Below are 16,532 nucleotides of genomic sequence, written 5' to 3' on the forward strand. Positions count from 1 at the left end.
TCTGCCTGGGTTCGTCTTTCCCTTCAGGTATGCCCCCTAGCTGAAATTATGGTTGAATTGATTTTGAATCTGATGTTGGAAAATGTCAAGGTGGGGCAGGAAAAAAAATCTTTATTATGGGTGCCTTAAAAATCATGGAAAAGTTTGGAAATTTTGTCCAAGAAAATGTGTGGGAACGCTGATTTCAGTGTTTGCTGTTAACTTTTTAATATTATATTTGGTTGTCTATCATCCGTTGCTCTGTTTGACCCTGACTAACCTGTCACCTCCTCTCTTCTCTCTCAGGCCTCCCACAGACGACTCAGGAATGCGTAACAACGCTGCAGTTGCTGCCCTTACCTCCACCCCTCCCAGCAGCCTCCCATCCCAGACGAACCCCTGCAGCCCGCCAGACTCCGGCTCCTCCCTCACCCCCTGCTCCTCCCTGCCGCCCTCTGTGTCCCCCACCCTCACAGATGTCTTCGGCCTGCCCACTCCGCCCATGGGCAGTGGTGGCGGTTACAGCCTGAGTTCCTCGTGTGGCGGCAGTGGGAGCTCGCGCTCCCCATCGCCACTCACACTGATGCAGGCGGTGGCAGCCTCAGGCAAGCCCTTTGCCTCCAAACCCATGGAGCTTTGGAGCAAGCACGATGTGGCAGACTGGCTGGAGAGCCTCAACCTGGGCGAGCACAGGGACGCCTTCCTGGACAATGAGATCGAGGGCGCCCACCTTCCCTCGCTGCAAAAAGAGGACCTGATAGACCTGGGCGTGACGAGGGTGGGCCATCGCATGAACATCGAGAGGGCCCTCAAGCTGCTGCAGGACAGATAAGCCCTGAGGAGATGGGGTGGCAACATTCGGAGTCAGGGCCGAGGAGAGGGAGGTGTTACCGATCACTTTTACCAATCTCTTCATCAGACATAATCTCAAGTCGTTGAACTGGGTAGAAGTTTTGTCCAAGCTGATGCTGCCTCTTGCTGTTTTTGTCCTCTCTCATCCTCTGTCGCCCTCATCTCAGTGCTCCGGTCTTGTCCGCCCTCTTCTTCCTTACCACTGCCCTGAGCATCAGGGGATCATGGAATGTCGGGCGGAAATGCAGGGGGAGAGAGAATAGCTGCTATGTCACATCAAGGAGAGCGAAAGCAGAGGAGGCCAGTATGAAGGGGTGACCAGAAGTGAAAAAACTCTGGAATAGTGTGTATTCAAACACTGGAAAAAATACTCTCCTGGAAGTTATTTCACATAAAGACTTGTGCTCACCCAACTGCTTTGGAATACTAAAGACTTTTTCCATACACCCTGGTGTGGGTGCATGAAAAACCAGCTGAGCTGGTCGTTGCTCCTTTTCTATCTTTGCTAGAGTTTGTTCAGAGAATAATATTTCTTCACTAGAGTCCTACCGGAGTTATATTTCTGGGTGCATCTAAGGTTGTAGAGAAAAATTTGAGATAGACTCCATTTTTTTGCTTTTCACCTGTTTGTGTCAAAATAAGAACATTAGCTAACATGTTTAAATAAATACTAAACCATATATCATGTCCATGCACACACACACACACACACACACATACACACACACACTTTATGCACAGTGCCACACACTGACAAATGAGGTGAAACACTCTTCACAGACATACACACCCTAAGCATGTATACACACACTGTTACTGCGATGGCCTTTTTCTCCTGAGAGAGCAAAGCGTGGAGAGACGTGGTCACCAGAGGAGGAGCTCTGCTGTAGCAGGGGCCCAGGGCCCCTCGCCAGTCTACACCTACCCGGTGTCCACCGCACCATACAAGGGAAACCGAGGAGAGGACATGAGGTACAAGATGGACAGACAAATGTTGGACTAAAAAAATTCTCACCTTGAAATGGCTTTTACCAGCTTGTCTGTCTGCAAAGGCCGTCCTTGTCCCTCTTGGCTTTTCCCTCTAGTTTGTATGTATGTGTGTGTGTGTGTGTGTGTGTGTGTGTGTGTGTGTGTGTGCGCGCGCGTGCGTGTCAGTGGTTGATCCAAAATGTCATTAAGGTCAGTTAAGCTATTTTTATGGATCTGCTATAGGCCACAGTATAGGGAAACTAGAGCTGTTCTTTACTTCTATACTTTACTTTCTTCATTCTGTCAAATCTCCTTCCACTTCACTATTAGCAGGTCAACACTTTGTGTTCATATGGCCCCACAGAAAATGCTAATGTATAAACACCCTGTGAGTATGTGGTAGAAGTTGAGGTTTATTAGAGAGTGTCCCAAGGTTCATGTTTAAAGGAATAGTTTGAAATTTTGGGAAATACACTTATTTGCTTTCTTGCTGTGAGTCAGATGAGAAGCTCGAGCTGGGTGAAGATAACCTAAAGGTCCAGAGACACTAAACCGACATCAAAAAACCAGCGGCGACAACAGCTGACTGTTGTGTCGCCTCACGTCACCTGTGTCTTGACTGAGAAGTTGCACATGAACACACTGCAAAGACTACAGCCGACAGCTAGCCATTATGTACGCTCTGCACCCACATAAGAGGAAATAACTCTCCACACCAGCAGACAGTGGTAGTCGATATTTATCATTCAAAAAGGGAAATAGGAAGACCATCTTGATGCTTGTTAGCCAGTTACCAAATTCACAACACAATCCAATGTTGAAAGAACAGAGCATATTTACTGTGCACCAGTGAACAATAACATAAAACAATGGTTAAAGAAAATGATCTTACAAGTTTGTTTTGATCTCACTTCCTCTTGACTTTAGCTCTTTATTACTTTCCTCACTTCGTTTCTCTTCTCGTGTGCTGAGCTGAACTGCCAATCAGAGTGATTTCATTCGTCAACAGGCTCCACAGTCACCAACGTCAATTCAACTTGCTGAATTGGTTAAAAAGAAAGCAGACAAAGGCTGACAAGTGTCAACAGTGCAAGACACACCACAAAGACTAGGACAACAGGTGCTTGGTAGCTTGCTAACATATTAAGCTAAACTGGTAAATCAGCATATTAGCATTGTTATGTGGTCATCCCCATGTTCCCAGGTTCCTATGCTCTTGATATAAACTAAGCAATACACACACACACACACACACACACACACACATTATATATATATATAATGTATATATGTGTATACATGTGTGTGTGTGTGTGTGTGTGTGTGTGTGTGTATGTATGTATGTATGTATATAAACATTGTAAGAGAGTGGTACAGGCTGTCTTCACAGTTCCAAACTGCAAACAAATGAAGGGAGGTGGACATTTCAAATGCAATTTGACTGGTGATCATCAGTGCAGCTACTGTGGACATAAATGTCTAAAGTCAGGAAAATTGTCTTGCGGGCAAATTTGAAGGCATAGGTTTCAAGGAGCATATCATAAGTAGGTTTTAAGCTGTAAGTGAGTGGTTTCAGCATATGACAGAGAAATATGCATTGCTGAGAAAATAAAACTCTTTGAAAGGTCTTGTGACACATTAAGAGGATATAAAGCTGGGGAACATAGGACCCTGGGAACTTAGATATGCGTCCCATTATTATTGTGAGCATGTTAGCATGCTGATATTTGCATTTAGTTCAAAATACAGCTGTGACTAGTATAAATTCATAGAGCTGTTAGCATGACTGTGGACTGATGGGGCCCTAAATAAATTATCTATAGCACATGGTTTAAAGCACTGGGTCCAACCTGGGATCCTGACCCCAACAAGGGGTTGTGAAAGCTTCACAGAGGCTCACAAAGCCTTTGTGATTTTAAGGGGTGTAAGAAAAGTTTTGTTATAAATATACAGTTAGCCTATATCTCAGCATCTCATTCAATTCTGTGAGGAAAACTAGATTACATTACGATGAAATCTAATCTAAATCCAATCTAAAGTTTGTATTATTACTTTAGGTATGAACTCAAAAATAAATCTCACAGGATGCATGGTGAAGATCTGAACACAGCCTATACTCACTGGGCCTTCACTCTCTGCTAATCAGCCTTGTCCTGCATCAGAAAAGTACACAATTAAAACAACCAAAAAGCTAATAAAACAATGGCCAGGCGTCAGGGAGAGGAAAACACTAAATTTGTCAAAAAAGATGCCAATTAAGTATGTATGATGTTTAATAATAACATTTTTTAAAAAAATAACATGTAATACAGACAAAACTTTGTATAAAAAGTTACGAAAAATATCACAAAATACAGAATATCAAAACTATTCTATGATTTAATATTCACAGGAAAAAATGTTTTCAGAATTACTCCAAAGCACACGTTTTACACAAACTTATTGCAGTTATTGCTTTTTGGGTTAATTATACAGTTTATCAGTTGTACTATTATTGTATGTATTTAATAAATATATGAAATATCCAGAAAATATGTCACTTAGTCATGGGTCTTTACTCAATGATTGACAAGTCATCCCTGAAAGGAAAAGGTTTGGAACCACTTGTCTGAAGTGTATGGCAAAAGTGCATTTAAGGCATGTCCAACCACCACTTTTGCCAGCTAAACAGCGCAAAAATCTGGGCGCAAATGAAGGCGCAAGGGGCAAAGGGGTTGTATGTAGTTCCTTAATTAATCATAGATGTGTTTTGGGCTTAACATGAATTTAACCAATCAGAGTGTCATCTCCCATTCACTTAAAAAGCAAGGTGTGCCTGCACCTGATGCACTGGTGAATATGTGGCAGATTCGACAAATTGGAGCAGTAAGCAGTTTTCTGCTGAGAGTAAGAGCAGTAATGTCACTGCAGCAAATATCATTGCACATTTAAGCAGCAAAACTAAAAACTGTAGTGAGGAACTTGACAGAGGCAACAGAACTTAACTTGTGTGTTAATGTGCACAGCATCTCTCTTAATGGGGAGTCAGACAACAGCATTTTACACAATGTCATTAATACTTTACTCAATGATGTATTCACCCACCCACATTCCATCCGTATGTCCCTGTGCATGTAACAAGCAGAGTGTATGCACATAGTCAACCTGCCTATGTAGGTGCATCTTATATCTGAATAATGTACCCTTTAGCATGGAAATACTACACCATTCTAACTTGAGACCAAGTTTTTTTGGTGAATGGCGCAGTTGTTTTCTGCTGCCTCAAAATAGCAATACACCAACAATGCGCCAGACTACACCTTATTTTAAGACCTACACACCCATGGGCACATATATTTGACAAACTAAGAAATGAGCAGTTTTCTGCTTAAAGTAATGCAGTAAGAGCAGTAATGTCACTGTAGCAAATATCATGGGACATTAAAGCAGCAAAATTAAAAACTGTAGTGATAAACTTGACAGAGGTAACAAAACTAAACTTTTAGCATCTGAAATAATCAAGCAAGTTACACTGCTCCTTGTGCCTAAATGTGCACAGCACCTCTCTTAATGGCAAGTTGGACAGCAGCTTTGCTCTGCTCTCTGCTGTGTTCACATTTTATACAATAACATTAATATTTTCCTTATTAATGAAGTATTATTTCACCTACCCACATTCCATTCGCATGTCCCTGTGTGTGTAACAAACAGAGTGTATGCATATTGTGAACCTACCTCTGTAGGTGCATCCATATTGCACCTTATTCAGATATCTGAATAATGTGCCCTTTAAATATCAAGAAAATATTGCACCATTCTGACTTAAGACCAGGTATTCGTTGGTCAATGGCGCAATCACTTTCTGCTGCCTCAAAATAGCTAACCACCAATAATGCACCTACCCACACCCTTTTTTATGACCTAAGCCCTCATGGACAAACAGATGGCTGCAAGTACATTTGCTACTTAAACAACATGGGAGCTGGCTGTGTAAATGACAACTAGCGATGAGAGTGACGCTGTGCTGTGCGCTGCATTGCGCCGTAAGATAGAGCCCTGGGTCTTTAGCTGGTTTACCTGTTTTCAATCTTTATGTTAAGCTAAGCTAATTGTCTCCTGGCCCTAGCTCCATAGTCACCTTATCATTTTGTCATCAAACTCAGCAAGAAACTGAAGAAGCGTATTTCCCAAAATGTCATTTGACAGCATCTTATTCACTTTAAATCCAGTGTCAAATCCTTTTGGAGGCTTTTTTAGCTTTCAACCATTTGAAATAACATAAGTTATAACTTATAATCTGAGGACTGAAACTCATAGGTTGGCATTTAAAGAGCTCCAATTTTACTAGAAAAATGATGTGTTTTCTATATAGCTAACTGACTACCTGAACATTTTGTACATTACTCTTAAAGTGTGAGAATTAAGACTCAATAAGAGATAAGCATCAAGCTAATCTCTTATTGAGTCTTAATAAGAGATAAGCATCAAGCTAATTTGAGCTCAGCTTCAACCAGATCGCACATGAACCATACAGCATCTCAAACTGGATCAGCTGTTCAGAGGAACACAGAGTTCTAGGAGGAACTACTGTTTCAGATGGAAAAGGCCTTAGAAGAATGTTTTCTTCTCATGAAGAAGGCTGAAGACACAACACTGCATTAACAAAGTTGTTGCAGACTGACACTGGCAGCCCCTACACAGATTTTTCTTAGAAATGTATCAGTGGGTTCATTCTTTGTAGAGCAACCTCAGCCAGATGACATGAAATCCAGCTGAACTGTTGGCTTTTAGAGCAGATGGAGATTCTGTGGCTTCAGGGTTTTATGTCGAATTACGTGTTCACGTAAGTCCACATGCCTTGTCCTGCCCTCTAACCACTGTGCAAAAAATAACCAGAGAACAACCTGACAAAGCCGGCAGATGTTCATCAGTGTGAGCCCTGTGTGAGATTAGAAAGGGATAGAAACCATTTCTGATCTGTTGCAGATGAACTTCAGTCTCTTTAACTACACTGGACGATAAGCTTCTCCAAGTCCTATATTCTTATCCAGTCTCACTGCAGCTTCATCAGGAGAGACAACTGTTTTTATAAGGGTCCAATTTCAAATCAGCATTTATAAAGCTGGAAATGTGTGTGTGTTTGCTAGCAATGAGTACAGGCTGGTCAGAAGTAGAAGTACAGTATGTGTTGAAACGTGTATATAAGAGTGTTTAACCGGATAAAAATGTCTATTTGATTATATGTATAACTCTATTAAAAAGGTTTAGAGTTAAAAAAAAAAAAAAAAGAAATTATATGAAGGTTGATTTATAGTTGCCAGAGCTGACCTGATGACCACAGCAGTGGTCTCACTCGTCCCATCATCCTGCAGAGGATGCCTTAAATAGCTCACAGCTCCCTCACTCCACTGTACCTGCACCACTGTCGGTTGTATAGCTCTGTAACGAAAAGGAGCTTCTGTTTTATCTCAAAGTAGATTCTTTCAGAGCACATGCTCGACAGTAACCCAATGTCTGAAATATATATCGTTTTAGAACACCCTTATTTGGTTTCATATCACACTCCGCAGCTTCATGTAGGTGCAGCTTTTGAGGAGACAAATGAAACATACACAAGCTCTGTGTTCTGTGAACATTAGCCCTGTGGAGGCTGGCACGGGACAATGCTGCTATAATCCTGTTCCTGTTTGAACATGTAACTTATTTTAAAGCAAACAGCGACGTGTCAGAGGGAGTAGAGAAAAGCACAGTATTTTTAAAGATTTGTATAGAGTTATATGAAATTTTATAGAGGTTATCTGAACAAAAGCTGTTTAACACTGACACGTGGATTGCCAAAAACCGAAATACTATATAGATAAAAACGTGAATATTATTAGACTTATGGGTTATGTAAGAAGCAATATTTATTCTGAATGAATCTCCTTGGTTGTGTTTTATTTTCCCATTTTAAAGTTACATATCATGACGCAACCTTTTGTCAGTGTTTTAATGAAGTGTTGCCTAAAGTAGATACACTCTCTACTGCTACAGTAGACTTCGGCCAGTCAACTGACCACAAAACCCAGGTATCTTCTGACGACCACCATCTGCCAGACCTCATCTTCTGAAACCCCTCAGTCTAGAGTGTGTGTAAAAAAGAACAAAATGTGTAAATTAAAAAAATAAATAAATAAATAAATAAATATATATATATATATATATATATATATATATCTGCAGGCCATCTTGGTAAGAAACTATATGAAACCTATATATATGTAAACATACATAAATCCACCAAAAAGATTAGTGGTGGCTGTTGATTCCTTGATGTGGATCAACATAGTCACTAAACAGTTTTCTCTGTGAAAATGTAGAGCTCAGTAGATATAGTAGAAATCTTAAAAGAGCATCACCGTGGTGTGGCGCTTCACCAGGCCATGTTTAGGACAGGCATGGCTCACTAACCCACTTCCACTCCCCTTCAAAACACTGCTCCCACCTTTATCATTGTCCAACATTTGGGTAATTGTTTCCTTTTTTTTCTTTCTTAATAATTAATTGGTTTTTTCTCATTAATAGATTTTATTCTTTGATTAAGTCTTCATAGAGGCTAAGATGTTTTCAGTAATATGTGCAAAGACTTGTGTTCATGTTTTCTACGTTGCTGTAATTTTGTGCTACTGAATCATCTTAGAGTCAACTAATTACTGAAATGAAAAGAGAGAGAATTTTCCTGTAACTGCACTCTTCCTCCCCCCTGCCCCCTCAAATCCTTGAGACTTCTTGTATGGCAACCAAAATTCACTGTAAGAAATAAATATAATATTGCACTAGTGTTGTATCTCTGTCCGTCCTTACAGTGCAGGCCTGTTGGAGCTGCATGTGTGGGTCCGTGTGTTGACACTCGAAGAAGAGCCAACTAAGAGTATCTGAGTAAAGGGTTAATTTGACATCATTTGGGGTTTTGAAAAAAAATGTATGAAATTAAAATAAATGCTTTTTGTTTTTTTCCACATTTTAGTGAAATGTTGAAAATGTGGAGCTTCTAGTGCGCCACCAGAATAATCATAGACATTAACTATGCTTATATAAAATATAGTATTTTTGTGCCTCCATGTTGGAAATAGCCATGGTTGGTGGCATTATGTTTATTGGGCTATTGGGCTATTACATACGTACATCCCTTTGTCTGTTTCTCTGCCCATTCTGTCCTAGTGAATATGACATCTTAAGGACACCTTGAGGGAATCTCTTCAAATTTGGTAAAAATGTTCACTTGGATTCAAGGAAGTTTTTGGTGATCAAAGGTGAAGGTCACTTGACCTCATCCAGCTCATTCTTGTGAATATGATATCTCAAGAACAACCCCATGGGAGTTTCCTAAAATTTGGCACAAACATCCACTTGGACTCACAAATGAAATTATTAGAATTTGGTGGTCGAAGGTCAAGGTCAGTATGACACAATATCTCATCTTAACACCTTAAGGCAATTTCTTCAAATTTGACACAAATGTCCATTTGGACTGAAGAATAAACTGATTAGAATTTTGTGGTCAAAGGTCAAGGTCACTGTGACATCTTAATGTTCTGCAAAAACCCTTTTCTGGGCATTATTCACCGTCATATCTCAGGAACAGAAGGGGAGACATTTGGACAGATATTGAATTGGTGACACAAATTTTGGGTGTCCACCTTGAAACTGTGCTGACTGTATAGATCTTCTGTGCTAATTTGTGGGCAATATTAGCTATTGAAAGTATTAAAATTGGATTTAAATGATGCATTATAAAACTAAATGTTTAATAAAATCCTTAAATCTACCACTTAAAAATACTATTTTCTTATTCATAAAAGGACATGCATGCCCAGCCACCCTACCCTGTATAAATAAAGAAAAATTAAAGTATCTTAATGAGTTTGTTCTAAAATTGTCAAGTTTATAAAATGCTTACATGCTTAAAATTTTACTTTTTTTTCATTATTTTTTTCTGTCATTCAGTCTCACAGTTCATTTGTCTCTTGCTTTAAGTTATATACATGGTTAATGGTGTGCTACTTTAAAATGAACACTGACAGAGTGTTCATTGAGTCTGGCCAGTCAGGGCTTCTGCTGCTGCTCTACTCTGTGGTTCAGACTCTTTCGTTTTTAGACAGCTCGCTCATATTTTGAAATAAAAAATTTTTTCTTTAATTTAAAGTGCTCATGTAAGCAGAATAGTTAATTGTCGGATTTCAACATCATTTTATGATTTTTTATTCTCAGTTTTTAATGTATCATTTAATGCTAATTTGATTCATAAATTTATCAAAGAATGTATCAAAAACCATTGGGATTATTATTGTGTAGAAAGTAGTGTCTATATTTTAACACTGAGTACAACAAAATATATAATACATTCACCTTCATTTAATTGCAGTGGAGTTATAGATTCTTAAGACAGAAATCTCAAAACCTGGACAAATAAAACTAAAACAGTCTCCATACATGAGGGTCGGGCCTACAGACAATTTAGAGTCATCAGTTAACCTATCCCCAATCTGCATGTCTTTGGACTGTGGGAGGAAGCCGGAGTACCCGGAGAGAACCCATGCTGATACGGAGAGAACATGCAAAGCCCGCACAGAAGGGCTCCCACACCCGCCCTAGCTCAGTATGGTGGTTTCTTTAATTTTAATTGTGAAAACATAATAGTATAAACCTGAGTGTATATTATTTACTGTGTACAGTTAATAAGTAATATAGATTTGTGACAGAGTTAAAGTCTGAAGTCAGAGACCGATCAGGAAACACCCATATTTTAGGAATGTTTGGCTTTTAGATACAGTAAATATGGTTTGTATATGATCCTTTACTGTGAGATCTAAGCATTGGTCATTGCAGCTGAAGAGAGGAAACAGGTTTGAGCCACACTCAACTTTGTGCATGCTGCACCACCTCCCAGTTCAGTTACAGGTATTAGTGTGTGTACAGCAAAGCCTGACTGCAGCATGATGTATTAGCTTATCACAGACATATCAGTATCAGAGTATATGTCGGCAGATGAGTAACAAGATTTTTCAGAAGGAACACGTGATTGAGGTGATTTAGAAACAATGTCAGTGTTTGTCCACCAGAGCAAGTTTGTTTCCACTATGAAATATACTGCTCAGTACGTAAAATCTTTGTCAGAATAATACAAATATAGCCTTATCAGGATTTTTTTTTAAGTCTTGCATATTGAGTTCAGCCTCAAAGATCCGATCAGTCTGGTGTTCATCTCACACAGACAGAAGCACTATTCTGTAATGAAGATTTGGGATTATTTACCAGGCATAAAGCAGGAGGAGGCGCTGCTGCTGAGACAGGTGTTCAGAAAGGAGACATCGTCATCATCGACTCCACTGCACTAAAGTAACACATAACTAGTGAGCAATTTTCCCTTTTTAACACTTGAACAATCACTGATGTCCAGTTAAAGGGATAGTTCGGATTTTTTGAAGTGATTTTTTTGTATGGGGTACAGTCAGGGGCGTAGCAATCATTTCAGAAGTGAGGGGGACAAAGACAGAAAGCGACACAACACTAAACATATCAACATCAAGATGTATTTTACATTTTAGTCAAATATGACAGCACAGATGTGCAAAATTAATCAAATATTTTTAAGCCTTCTCTCTGTGTGCAATACAGACAAAAAACATTTTAGAGTATAAATAAGAGTAGTTCTGAAATAGCCGTGAAAATTAATCTTACAGTCACTCTTATCCTATAGACATTTCCTTAGCCAGTTATAATTTCTCCTTACCTGTGAAGCCTTGGGCTGATAATTGGTGCTGCTGTCAGGTCCCTGTCCTGATTCCTGCCTGGTTTCTCCCTGTCCCTCTTCTATCTATTGCAATAATATAGATAATACATGTGCAAAGCCAAATTTATAATAGGATTAAAAATAGTAGTGGTGACATAGCTGTGGAAATTGATCGCAGAGTCACTTTTATGCACTAGATATTTTCTCTCAGCCAGTTATATTCTCTCCTCAGCTGTGAAGACCCTGCATGATCATCTTTGCTGGCCTCTGGTCTACTGTCTCCTCCCTGACCCTGCCCTTTCTATTGTGGCAATAAAAATAAAAAAATATGTGCAAAGCAATAGCGAGCACTAGGGATGGGTACCGAACTCTATGGGTATTGAACGAACCCCGGGGCTCCATTCTTCAAGACCGCAGTATTGATAAGCTCTGACCTTAACGGTTCTGCTATCGGTACTGGAGCAGTCGCATTTTTTTGTTTGCTTGTTTGTTTTTCATTCATTCATTCATCTTCTAACCGCTTCATCCTCTTGAGGGTCGCGGGGGGGCTGGAGCCTGTCCCAGCTGACATCGGGCGAGAGGCAGGGTACACCCTGGACAGGCCGTGCCGCCCCTTGTTTGTTTGTTTGTTTGTTTGTTTTTGTTTTTTTACAAGATAAACGTTATCTTGGGCAGCGCGGTGGTGTGGTGGTTAGCACTCTCGCCTCACAGCAAGAGGGTTGCCGGTTCGATCCCGGGCGTGGGAGCCCTTCTGTGCGGAGTTTGCATGTTCTCCCCGTGTCAGCGTGGGTTCTCTCCGGGCACTCCGGCTTCCTCCCACAGTCCAAAGACATGCAGATTGGGGACTAGGTTAATTGATAACTCTAAATTGTCCGTAGGTGTGAATGTGAGCGTGAATGGTTGTTTGTCTCTATGTGTCAGCCCTGCGATAGTCTGGCGACCTGTACAGGGTGTACCCTGCCTCTCGCCCGCTGTCAGCTGGGATAGGCTCCAGCCCCCCCGCGACCCTCAAGAGGATGAAGCGGTTAGAAGATGAATGAATGAATGAATGAATGAACGTTATCTTGCACATTTATCTCACCAACTCCGTCAATTATCCGTCACTGTATCATAATTTTCTGCTATTCTCCCTGAAAACGAGAGATCTGTCTCGCTCACCCGGGCTGCATGCTGTGTGTAAGTGGAGAGCAGGGGGGCGGGCCATTGTTCCAGTGACACACACACACACACACACACACACACACACACAAGACAGCGCATACACCAACCCAAGCTCGTAGCCTACCTTTAGATAGATAACGATGGCGGAGAGAGCCAAACAGTCAAAAGTGTGGCCCTAGCACAGCTAGTTCATTTACGTCCAGTCCAGGTTTGTAACATTATGCTAGCAGCCAACACGTGGAGGTAATAACCATTAGCTATTTTGCAACCCTATTTACTAAATAGGGTTTCCAGCGCAAGATAACGGCTTACCGGCGACGGAGAAGCCTGGCTCCAGGTCCAATATTTTCCTCTTTGTTGATGTCATGACTGTCCAGAAGTACCTGAACAGCCGAGCCGTGGCAGCACACAGGTATGTGACGTGTCAGAGGAGAAACGAGCCGTTCACATTACTCTTTGTGGCAGGTAACGGTCCACAAACCTCACCGCACTTTAGGGACTGTTCTTTACTTGTCAGAGGAGGAAGGTGGCTGGTTGATTTTTATTTCATTTATTTATGTTATTTTGATCCCCCCCATGTTAATCACTTATTGATGCTGTTTTTGAAGTATGAATAAGTCATAAGTCTTTTTATAAATGACACAAAGCACATCTGCCTCATTTTTGCTGTGGTATTGTAATACTACTCAGAACCGTGATACTTTCACTGGTATCGTACCGTGGGTCCCAATTTTGGAACCGTGACAACACTGTTATTTTATGTATTTTACATTTCAAGTTGTAAAAAGTAAAAGTTTTGTTAAAAAACTATTTTGTTGTATAATGAGAATTGAGCAAATAAAGCAATTTATGCTCTTAATTTGTTTTTTTTCCTTCCTCAACAAGTATCAATAAGAGTATCGTTAAAATACCGCATTGATAAGCAGTATCTATAAGAGTAGTAAAATCTTAACGATACCCATCCCTAGTGAGCACAAGTTCTGCGCAGAAATTAAGGAGGAGTGGGTTTATTCAAAGCATGAAACTAGCAAGGGATTTAACATAGGTAACAATAACATTAGTAGCCTATTCTTGTTAACTAGCTTCACTTGATATATTGGCATCTATTAATTAGTCATCATTTAGCTAACATTATCTACATGCAACAGCATTACTCAACTTACACGATTTGTTTGGAAGAGACTGTGCAAGGTTTTTTGCTTCTTGCTGGCTGGTTTGCTGAACATAGTTAACACACAGCAGCACTGTCCAGCAGCAAATGTCTTGTCTGTGCAATGATTCTGATCACAACACTGTGGGTGCGTCCCAAGTCTCGACCATCCTAGCTCGTAGCTGCTTAAAGCAAAGACGGTGGATAAAGTATTATTAATTATAAAGTTTATCCACCGTCTTTGCTTTAAGCAGCTACGAGCTAGGATGGTCGAGAGGTTCCTAACAGGAAGTCTTTTTCAGCTTGAGGCCATGACGTATAAATACCCGCCCCCTACACCTGGCTCATTTGAACGAGATGGTGGAGAAACAGCGCAAGTGTACCCGTTACATGCATTCTCTGCAATGAAACGCTGTAATTCACATGCCTACGTGACTACAAAGAGTAACGTTAATGATATTTCGTGCAAGACTGTCATGTTGTTATTAAGTTTATTTCATTCACAATCCGTTGCGTTGTTCAGCGGACTGTTGGTGATGTGTGGCTGTTAAATGTGGAGCTGCTCATGTCCAGAACCACACGTGCTGATATACACACACACACACACACACACACACACACACACACACACACACACACACACACACACAAAAACACATTTGCCCATCATTACTTGTCCTGCATGTCATGTGAGTGGAATAATGTTTAATAGCTTGTAGGTAATATTAATTAATATTATTACTTTCATGTTGTTGTAAGCTACTGTCATTACCGTCTGTCCTGCACCTCTCTCTGTCACTGTCTCTCTCTCTCTGTCTGTCTGTCTGTCTCTCTCTGTCTCTCTCTCTCTCTCTCTCTGTCTCATTGTGTCATACGGATTACTGTTAATTTATTATGCTGATCTGTTCTGTACGACATCTATTGCACGTCTGTCCGTCCTGGAAGAGGGATCCCTCCTCAGTTGCTCTTCCTGAGGTTTCTACCGTTTTTCCCCCGTTAAAGGGTTTTTTGGGGAGTTTTTCCTTATCCGCTGTGAGGGTCCAAAGGACAGAGGAATGTCGTATGCTGTAAAGCCCTGTGAGGCAAATTGTGGTTTGTGATATTGGGCTTTATAAATAAAATTGATTGATTGAGGCAGACTGACAGGTCTGATATGTCTTATTCACTCAGCAGCTGACTTGTTGAATGATGGCGAGTGGATTTAATAATAGTGATAATAATGATGATAATGATAATGATAATGATGCTCATCACAGTGACAGTGGCAGGGCTACAGACCGTTCTTTAATTGCCACAAACGTCGGCAAATGTCTCAATAACAATGGTAATACATGCAAACCTGTGTGACCAAAGTCATCACGGTGTGTGTGTGTGTGTGGGGGGGGGGTTACGGCTTTGATCAGCGAATATAATGAGACTTGGGATGTACGCCAAACGCTGGCTCCGTTATGCAACAGATCCAGTTGTGCCGCCGTCATCAGGAATGGACGTCGCTTCACGTGACGCTTCAGAGTAAGGCCGTCTCATGCTCGCTCATCGCTCCTAGCGCTAGCTCCTCACATTTTTTCCTAGGTGGGAGGGGCTAAACAGCTAGCAAAGTCAGCTAGCAGTAGCACTAGCAGTAATTTTTTTTTTTTTTTTTTTTTTTTCCCTTTATTAACGAGTCTTCAATCGAAACAAGTATACAGTACAGTAGCCAGGGGGTGGGCTATTACATAAATACAGTGAATAAGGTGCACAAATTATATGTTCTCATCGCTTTCTTGTTATTAGAGTCACAAATGCTTTGCAGGTACTGTTCCATTTCCTTTTGGAACACCACAAAACAGGGTTTGGAATGACTAAATTTAGCTCTGTGTATGTGATATTTTCCTAATAATATTAACAAATTTATAATATACAGTTCATTCTGTTTCATACTCTTGACATCATAGATTCCAAAAAAAATATTCTTACAAAATAAAGAGAAATCTGGGACAAGCTTCAATGAGATGTACCATGTTACTTCTTTCCAGAAGGTGGCAGTAAAGTGACAATGCCAAAACAGGTGAAACACAGTTTCAGGTTCAGAGTCACAGAAAGAACAGTTCACACATAAATCCTTCTTAAATTTTAACAAATTCTGTTTGGCAGGGTAGTATCTATGGATTATCTTGAAGGATATTTCTCTCACTTTATTTGTAATTAAGTATTTGTAGGGGAGATTCCATATCTGGGTCCAGTTCAGATCATTAACAATATTAGACCAGTATTGCATGACATATGGGGTAGAGGTGTTATCAGATTGAAACAGTGATCTAATAAGATAATTCCTTTTTTTAGGTGTAACGGAGAAACACATATGCCCCACTGTCGTTAAAATTGGGTCTAAAGGAGGACAAACTGGATTTCCAGAACCTCTTAACAGAGTTAGGATACCAGAGGGAACAGCATCCATTACAATTGCTAAGTCTTTTGGGGTAACAGGAATACCATATTTTATGAGAAATTCTGTATAATTTAGCAAATTCCCATTATCGTTGAGCAGTTGGGTGACTAAAATTATGTTCTTATCAAACCAGCACTAGCAGTAATTTTAAGAGACTTGGGACGCACCCTGTGTATGCGCCTGGCGCCGTCTACTTACGGTGCATTGATAGACGGCTCGGAAAAACACGTTACCACATGTTA

The 16,532-nt window shown here is 40.5% G+C and overlaps 1 protein-coding gene across 3 annotated transcripts in view; it reads left to right on the forward strand.

Moving 5' to 3' along the window:
• LOC125904945 (SH3 and multiple ankyrin repeat domains protein 2-like) overlaps positions 1-7,954 on the forward strand; it is a 465,143-nt gene extending 457,189 nt beyond the window's left edge. For all 3 annotated transcript variants that reach the window (XM_049602644.1, XM_049602655.1, XM_049602662.1), the window contains one exon: positions 286-7,954. In XM_049602644.1, coding sequence (XP_049458601.1) covers positions 286-811 — 526 coding nt within the window. In that variant the 3' untranslated portion in view covers positions 812-7,954. The remainder of the gene's footprint in view (positions 1-285) is intronic.
• The last annotated feature ends 8,578 nt before the right edge of the window (positions 7,955-16,532 follow it).

The sequence above is a fragment of the Epinephelus fuscoguttatus genome, linkage group LG2 (genome assembly GCF_011397635.1).
Source record: "Epinephelus fuscoguttatus linkage group LG2, E.fuscoguttatus.final_Chr_v1".
NCBI lineage: Eukaryota > Metazoa > Chordata > Actinopteri > Perciformes > Serranidae > Epinephelus > Epinephelus fuscoguttatus.